General features: G+C 32.9%; 1 protein-coding gene across 1 annotated transcript; it reads right to left on the reverse strand.

The window, feature by feature from the left end:
• Positions 1-618: 618 nt before the first annotated feature.
• Positions 619-2,181, reverse strand: LOC114727558 (receptor-like protein 9DC3). Its single transcript, XM_028914258.1, has one exon. The coding sequence runs from the start codon at positions 2,179-2,181 to the stop codon at positions 619-621; it is 1,563 nt and encodes a 520-aa protein (XP_028770091.1).
• Positions 2,182-9,240: the final 7,059 nt, after the last annotated feature.

Here is a 9,240-nt window from a genome sequence, read left to right on the forward strand (position 1 = left end):
TTTTCCTTCTGCTAATCCTTTTATTGTCTTGTTGTTTTCTTAATAAGCTTTTTGATGCGTCTTTATTGGTTTGATTTTTCTTCTCCTCTCCCTCTCATGGTCTTGTTTTGATTTGTTTTTTTTGGTAGATGAAACTAAGATTCATATATTTCGAAATTTTTTAAGATGTGTTTATTATGTGTTTTCACCCAAAATGAATAAAGAAATAGGTATATTTTATCATTTTTTAACTAAGAAAGACAATTACGGATTTTAAACTTATGATAAGAAAAACAAATAGAAAAAAGATTAATGTGATCTCCCAAAATTAAATATGTTAAAATATTGAGCAAAAAGCAAAATAACTCAAGAGCAAAATATTTCAGTTAAAGAAAAAACAAAAGCAAGAAAGAAAGAGGAAATCTGACATAACTACTACGTACGGTTTCTAACCTTGCTCTTCCTCTTCTTTGGTGGATCATTCGCCAGGCTTACAACCCATTGAGGTTTGCCTGTGAACATCATAACCTGAAACAACATTGCTCCAAATGCTGCTCCACATACAAATCCCAACACCACAGGTTTCCATCCAAATTCAAATCCATCTCTAGAACTTGGAAGTGGTTCTTGTCTTTCCTCTTAGGCGTTGCATGGAATCATGAGTTGAAAACCACGCAAGTCTTTGTTTCCTTTAAAAGAATCACTTGAGAAAGTCTCAAATTGTTGGCCCCTAGGAATGCAACCTTCAAGTTGATTCTTTGAAAGGCTCAATACAGCAAGAAAATTGAGATTAGTCAACTCAGTAGGAATCCTCCCAGTAAAGTTGTTTGACGACAAATCCAACCATTCCAAATACCTCAAATTTCCTATTGAGATAGGAATTGCACCGGTGAGCCCATTATGTGAGAAATTGAGCCCCTTCAAGGCATGGAACTCTCCAATAATTTGAGGAATTTCTCCCTCACACATGTTATTGGATAAATCAATGCTTGTGAAAACAGTCAATATCTTTTGTAGTTGAATTTCAGATCCTTTCAAGGTCAACCCAATGGAGTCCTCATAAAAGCCATCACCGGAGTTATTATAATTCAAGTATTGCAAGCCAGTTTTTCCATCTAATCTTCTCATAGCTTCGAAAGATTTGAAGAATGATGCAAGTAAAGGACCTTTCAAATTGTTGCTGGACACATCAAGTACTCTTAACATAGCGAAGGCATGGTTTCTACTGGGGATAAAACTGTGCAATTTATTCCCTCTAAGAACAAGTACTTGCAGTTCTTCAAGAGTGTCTAGCCAATGGGGAAATACGTCTTCTATGTTGTTGTTGCCAAGATCCAAGACTCTTAGCCTTGTGCAATTGACCAAAGATCGAGGCAATGACCCTTCTAGAAAGTTGCCATTTAGATTTAGGGTTCTTAAATTGTTCCACACGTCAAATGATTCAGGTACAATGCTAGAGAAACTATTATTTTGTAAATCCACCACAGAAAGAACACGGTTAGAGCTGACAAGACAGTGTGGAATGGTGCCGGTGAAGTTATTGTGGGACAAGTTAAGAATCTCAAGCATGCTAGCATTGCAAATAGATAGAAGGAGCTCTCCTTGAAGGGAATTGGAACTTAAGTCAAGAAAACACATGTATTTCCACGAGAAGTGGTGCCACAACACATTTTCTGTAAAACAATTGTGCGAAAAGTTCAGGAGTTCAAGGTTTTGAAGATGGAAAATTGACCTTGGAATTGGGCCATGCAACTTGTTGTTAGACACATCAAGCTGTTCAAGTGAATAAGCAGATATTTCACCAATATGACCAGTGAATTGGTTAGAAGATAAAATCAAATAACTTAAAGATGGTAGAGTAAAAAGTGAAGAAGGAATTTTTCCATGGAAGCCATTGTTTGACAAATCTAGATCTTCAAGATGTCTAAGATCTGAAATTGAATATGGAAATTGACCACTAAAATTATTTGAAGAAAAATCAAGAGCAATGAGATTTTGAAGATTGGAAAGTGATGATGAGATTTGACCAGAAAAATTATTGTATGAGAGGTCCAAAGAAACAAGTTGGGTAAGGTTCCATAAGGATGGTGGAATTTCTCCAGAGAATTGGCAAGATGAGAGACCCAATGCATATAGTGATTTCATTTGCCCAATGGAATGCAGACAACCTCTGAGATCTGGGTTATCACCCAAATCTATCATTTGAAGGTGGGGAAATGAAAATATATTTTGATCCAAATTTCCTTGTATTCCAGCTTTAGTAATGCAAAGAGAGACCAAAGATGAGGAAAGATTCTTAAATAGATGACCCGAAGGTATTGATGACATATCCACGCCGTACAAATCAAGATCATTTATATGAGTGGCATTTCTTTTGAGTCTCCCCCAAGTCTTTTCTTTAAGAATGAGATGATTAGAATGCTCATAGATAAGAAGTGAAACCAATTTGTGAAGATGAAAAATCTGAGATGGAATTTCACCACTAGAATTACGAAAAACCAAGGATCGGTTTCTTAAACTTACAAGTTGGGAAAAATTAGATGGTATTTGAGACCCCTGAAAGTCAAGGAGACTAAGGTCAAGAGTTTGAAGATGGGTAAGCTGGAAGAGAGAACTGTTGGGAAGGAGTTTACCATGAAGTTAAGCATTAGGAAGATCTAGGCCAATGACGTGACCCAATGGATTGCATATGACCCCATCCCATGAGCAGCAATTCGTACCATTTTCCCAAGTTAAAGAAGAAGGATTGGATTTTTGAATGGAAAATGAGTTTTTGAAGTCTAGCAAGGCTAAGCTTTGGTCAGGACGACATGTTGGGAAAGCAAAGGAATAAGAAAGAGAGAGAAACAAAAACAGTTGGAGACAAAGAAGGGAGCACGATGATGGACTCCTCATTTTTGATAGCTAATTCCTCTTTGCTTGCCGCAACAAGTGAAGAGAAATAGCTCTATTTATAAATGAATGGAAAATGTGGCCGACAAGAAAAAACTAAAGGGAAAATCTTACATCTGTACATGTGCAAGCAATGGATAAAAATGCCCTTTATTGGTTTGATTGTTTCTTCTCCTAGTTACTTTCAGTGTCTTCTTGTTTCGATTTTCTAATACAGATTAAAAAATTGGTAATAATTATCTACAAAATATAGCTCAAGGGAGAGTGATTACATTTAATTTGTATCTGTGCAAGCCAACTGAAGAGGAAATGCTAAAACTGAAACTTAATTATCATTGAATTTTATGGCATAAAAATTATATACTCGACTTAAATAAATTACTAAACCAAAGGGACCAATCGACACGAATTTTCCCATATCCTTCTAACCTCTAATTTCCAAGAAGTTCGCATTATGACGAATTCATCTCATTCACATTACAGTACTGTTTACGAAACAACATTTTTCCAACGACCAAGACCGCAGAGTTAGAAACCACCATGTGAACCAGACATTAATTGACCGACAGATTTATTATACGTAAAAGAATGAGTTTGATTTTTCTTTCCTTTCCTTGTCCTTTAGCTTCGTTTTTCCATGCATAGACTTTCAAAGTCATTATACGAAAAAAGACTAGCTTTCTCTTCTCCTCATCATTTCACTGTCATGTTTCGTTTTTTTCATAAAATTAAAGCAACTTCCAACTTAACCTAAATTAGATATGAATAGTCTCTATCATAAATACATCTAAGTAGTTGCTTCCAAAGTTTCCAATATTCCCGTACGCGTAGTTTACCAACACCTATTAAGTTAAAGCATGCCATGCACATGCGAAATATTTTTCTATAACTTAATATTACAAATTTGAGTATTTCAAATCATATCAATGTAAACTTTGTTAGCCAATGGACTTGTATAATATAATGATATGAAAACTTTGTTTTAAATGAGAAGTCGAAGATTTGATTCCGCTTATATATAAGCGCCAATTTGTTAGTGTTTGTCCATTTAATTAAAAAGATGTTGACTTTTTAATTGGATAAAAATATCTAAAAAGATTATTAGCCTATTCCAAAAGGGAGTAAAGGCCAGCCCCAACAAATTTTCTAACCCTCCCAACGTTAATTCCAAGTCCTTCCCCAGTCTATGATTCATTTATAAACCTAAATTAACAAAAAGTACAAAATAATGAGAAAAATAATAATTTAACTTTTAGAGACCTCTATCATTACTTTTTTCTTATAATGAAATTTTTTTAATTATTTATTCAATCGGCATGTTTTACTATTAACATGAGGCAAAATAATATATATTTGGGATAGCATTTAAAAGCACTTATAAACATGTTTCACTTAAGTCGAGATAAAATTCTTCTTACATATTTACCTCGTATTTCATAAATTATGATAAAAAGCTATTTATAAGCTATACCAAAGGAGGCTATAAGTTAATTACTTAACTTTGACTATCAATAGCTAACAACTTTTGTGAGTATTGACTACATTTTAATAGGTATTGGTAGCCTAATGGTCATGATTTTTGGCCCAAACCATCATGGGGAGGTTGGATTTTCTTTTTTTAGACAAAAAACAATTCCCACCAGTAGCCACCTCATTGGTGGCCGGTGCCAGAGCGGATCTCCGATAATGGATTAGGGTTTTCTTTATATTTTTTTTAACAAAGATTATTTTTATCAATCTTTATATTAAAACGGCAATTTATATTTACCTCCCTTTCCGCATTAGAAGTACTGGCTTTCAAATTGGGATTTCATCTTTTCACATTAATTACATTATTGGATGGGCTCCAAAGAAAGACCTGCTTCTATTCATCTCAAAGTAAAAAAAATCAAATCGGACCGGCCGGTTCAACCAGAAAACCGATCAACCGATCAACTGATCAGTGGTCCAGTTTGGTTCATAGATTAAACTGGGGACCGATTCAAACCGGATTGAACCAATCAAACCGGTGTGAATTGGTGAAAACCGGTAAAAATCAGTGTGAATCGGTAATGAACCGGTCAGAATGATTATTTTGCTATCTGTTATATTTTTTCTCATTCAGCTTCTAATATCTCAGTTATTATAGATTTAAATGGATTTTAATGATAATTTTGGCATCAATAACTATTAATTTTAGTTATTTAGGAATCATAAAGATCAAAATTCTCAATATTGTTATAATTTATTATTGTTACAATCAAACTATTATTGTATTTCCTTGTATTTTGTTATTAGTGACTATTGGCATTGTTATATTTTGTTACTTTCCATCAAATTATAGTATTTTAATATGACCGGTTTGATCCCAGTTTGGCCTCAATCTGACCCACTGACCCTTAAACCATTATCTCAACCGGTTTAGTGTCCGCTCCGGTTTTTTGCTTCTTGATTCATCTTAATCAAGATGAGCCTTTTGTGGGCCAATTATATTTATAAAATACTCAACAAAAGCGGCTAATATGCCTGGTTCACATCTATACACATTGACTTGCAAAGCCATCGTACAATACTCAACAAAACCGGCTAGTGAACTATTCACATGCAAAAGTCATTATACAAAAAAGCTTCTCCTCCTGATCCTTTCACTGTCATGGTGTGTGTGTGTGTGTGTATTTTGTGGTTTATATAAAACGACTTCCTAATTAGGTTACATTAGATGATAAACAGTCTCTGTCATATTTGTAGATTCTACATAGTTGCTTTCAAAGTTTTTAACAGTCCATTCACGTAGTTTACCCACACCTATGCCACTCATTTAATTTGCGAGATATTTTTCTCTAACTGAATATTACAAATTTGAGTATTTGTAAGTAATTCAATAAATATCTTTAAAACAGTAAGAACTAGAGAAAAATGGCAAGCGCATTTTTAAATTAGTTTTATCTAAAAAATCATAAAAATTTTAAAATTATATCATTTCATACCCCAAGATATCAAAACATCGCGGATTTTATATAGAATCTAATGAAGAATTAAGAAAAAATAAAAAAATGTTTAAAAGCTTAGGGCATTACAAGACGCATTAGAGGCCCTTTGCCAGTGGGTACAATGGGGATAATATTACCTGGCACTGAAAGATGAGGGCAATGGCATGCTTATCATCAGCAACACTAAATTAAAAAATTGCAGTTTTTTTTTGGGTATTATTATAGTATATGCGACACATCAACTTATGGGACAAAGGATCCCAATTCGGGCCATAATATAAGTTGATGAGGGATAAAGTTTGAGAAGCTTTTTGACTTGTTGAGAAGCTAACTCTAAATGGTTTTCTTAATAACTATAGTTTTAAATTCAAATAATCTATATTTTTAATGAGCACCTTATAAAAAATTCAAAAAGTTGGCTCGTTTGGTTTTCTCACTCCGCCCATTACATACAAAATCATTCTAATTCTTCGGGGAATAAACAGAGATTATTGTATCACCTCATTGACTATAAATAATCTATTGGGCTGAAATTTATTCACACCATATTGGACCAGGCCTATACTTGTTTCACCGCAAGTGTACGGGCCGTAAAAATAGACAGTGACAAATCAAGATCGATCCCACAGAGAACTCAATTAACAGTGATTAAGCAATAAAAATTCTTGTTTCGTTTAAGTTGAGAAAATCAAGATTTAATGAAATCAAGTGAAAAGAAATCAAAATAAAATAAAACCAAGCTTTCCAAAATTAACTAGGACAAGTATTGAAAAGAATAACCTAGAGTTACTAAGCCCTTGCTAGCTTCTTAAACTTTGTTTCACTGAATTGATTAGTTTTAATGTCAATTTTGTTAATCTAGAATTTAATTAGCTACAAGTATCTGTCAGTCCACTTATAACCGTCTCTTAAATTAATTATGTAATGTCTCTCACAATTACCTAAGAGGTGAAACAACTCGGTCTCACTCATCAACAATTATATGGGGTAATTAGGTATATTTCTATCCTAATCACAAATTAGATTATCATCCAATCCCATATTACTTAATCTAAGAGCTTAATTAAAATCCCTTTTGTCAATGAAAGCTTTAATTTTCAAATTCACAATTAATGGTGACCAGTCATCAAATGGACAGATAAAGAACAAGATTAAGTAACCAAAATTTACATTAAGCATCCTCAATTCAGTAAAAACACCAATTAATCTACTAGCAAGTTCATAGTTCCTCTAGGCTGTAAGAGAAAATTAGCTACACATGAATGTAATCAGTGTCAGCTCTAAAGCAACAATCTCACATTCAAAGACCATATTGAAATGCAGGAATAAAGGAAGGAAGAACCAAAACAGAGAAACAGGGAATCAAAATATCAGATATAGCTCGAGTGTTTCTAGATTGAAGATGATGAACAGCTGCTCTTCTTGCTCATCCGGTAACCGACGGCATCTCTCTCTTTTCAGATTAGAAAATCACCGTGCCCAGTCTCTCCTCTCCAGCTTCGTCAAAATCATCCTCCAAGATCTGCCGAAGAAGAAGATCACCCAGAACAGTTTCGGCGGCTTCCCTCCCCTGACCCCAACCAGCTTCGGCGCCTTTCAGATGATGATGAATAGTGATTCTCGGTCTTCCTTCCCAAAACGCTGGGTGTAGCTTCCTCCCGAAAAGAGGATAGAAAATAATAAAATGAAAAATAAAATAAGAGGGAAAAAAACTGGAAAGGAAAGAAACTAAAATGAAAATAAAATAAATATAATTCTTAAAATTAGCATTAACTACCTATATTTATTTTAAATCAAGATATTTAAGAGAAAATCTCCCAAATAATGCTCAAAATCAAATCTTCCAATTTAACTCTTAGAAAAATCTTAAAATGTATTGATAACTCTCCAAGAAATCACTCAAAATATTCTTTCAATACATTAAAAATAAAGAGTTATCAAATTCCCCCACACTTGCCTCAAATCTTGTCCTCAAGATTTTTATTTATAAAACAACTAAGAAAAACCAAAGACACATAATTTTAAAGCAACATCACCAAGTAAGAAACAATTCAAACTTTTAAGAATTAAGTTTTTTTAAAAAAGTTCTTTTCCATCTTCCAAAAATACAAGTAGCAAGGCAATTAACTTGGTAAAGATAAATCACAATAGAAATTTCTTCACTAGTCAAGTTTTTACACTCACCTTTCCCGACAATTAAAGACTTGTGTTTCACGCAATTTTATTTATTGTAACGCATCTAACATAAGCTTGTTTATCATCTCAATCTCCACTATACTATCCAGTTGCACACACAAATCAAAAGAACTTCTCAAAGGTTGTAATGAATAAGGTAGGATAATGAAATGAAAATGATAATTGGAGGAAAACTTTAATGAAAATGATAATTGGAGGAAAACTTTAATAAGTGGTTGTAATGAATAAGGTAGGATAATGAAATGAAAATGATAATTGGAGGAAAACTTTAATAAGTGCTAAGCTTTTCAATAAAAACACAAAAAAAAAAAAGAAGGAACTTCAAGAAGCCAAACTCATATGCTCTTTTTTCTTTTTCTTTTCTTTTTTTCCCTCCTGTTTTCATATATATTTTTTTATAATGATTTTTTTTGCAGATTTTTTTAACTTTCATATTTTTCCTTTCTTCTTTCTTTTCATGTCCCTTTTTCCATCTATACTTTTTTTTTCACTCTTTTCTTTCTCTTTTTTTTTGTTTTCCTTCTTCTCAATCATTCCTTCATAACATCTCTTTTTTCCCCATCTATTTCTCTTTTCTTTTCCTATTTACACAAAATCACAAAGCATTGACCAATTTCTTTTTTTCCAATTCCTTCACTCTTCCCAAAAAGTATTATGTAGCACTTACCAAAGTAATGAAATTGAAAGAGAAATTGCATCTTCTCAAACAAAGGGCTATCTAAACCATGTAATTTTCTTTAAAGAAAAGGTTAAGCTCAAATGGGTTAATCAAAGGATGAATGTAAATGGGATGGACATTTGGCTAAAATGGCTATGAAAATGAATGCCTAAATCATTTTTGTGCATGCAAAAGGAAATTTTAAGCCTCAAAAGAGATTCAAGACAAGTTCTAAAGATAAAATCACAGCAGATGTACTCTCTCAAAAGAAATAAACATTTAGGCTGAAATTCTCCCAGGTTTTTTTTTTCCCCTAAAGTCATTTACCAAAACCAAGTTATTTGCCAATTTACTAACATCCTCAGAAGATAGAACCAAATTCTTATCAACCCAAACTTTTCAAGTTCAAATCAAAACCAACTTAAGTAATGTTTACAATCAAAAACCAAACTTTCAAGGAAAACAAAATTTTTGTTCAAAATTTTCCTAAATTTTTTTAACTATTCATAAAAAAAAAAGAAATTTTCAAATATTTACCCCACAACC

This window comes from Neltuma alba, unplaced genomic scaffold (genome assembly GCF_004799145.2).
Source record: "Neltuma alba isolate B1F8T4 unplaced genomic scaffold, ASM479914v2 tig00012485_pilon, whole genome shotgun sequence".
Lineage (NCBI taxonomy): Eukaryota > Viridiplantae > Streptophyta > Magnoliopsida > Fabales > Fabaceae > Neltuma > Neltuma alba.

What these genes read in the sequence shown, in the direction of transcription:
- LOC114727558 (XM_028914258.1), bottom strand. Translation starts at nt 2,181, where the DNA reads ATGATAGATTTGGGTGATAACCCAGATCTCAGAGGTTGTCTGCATTCC.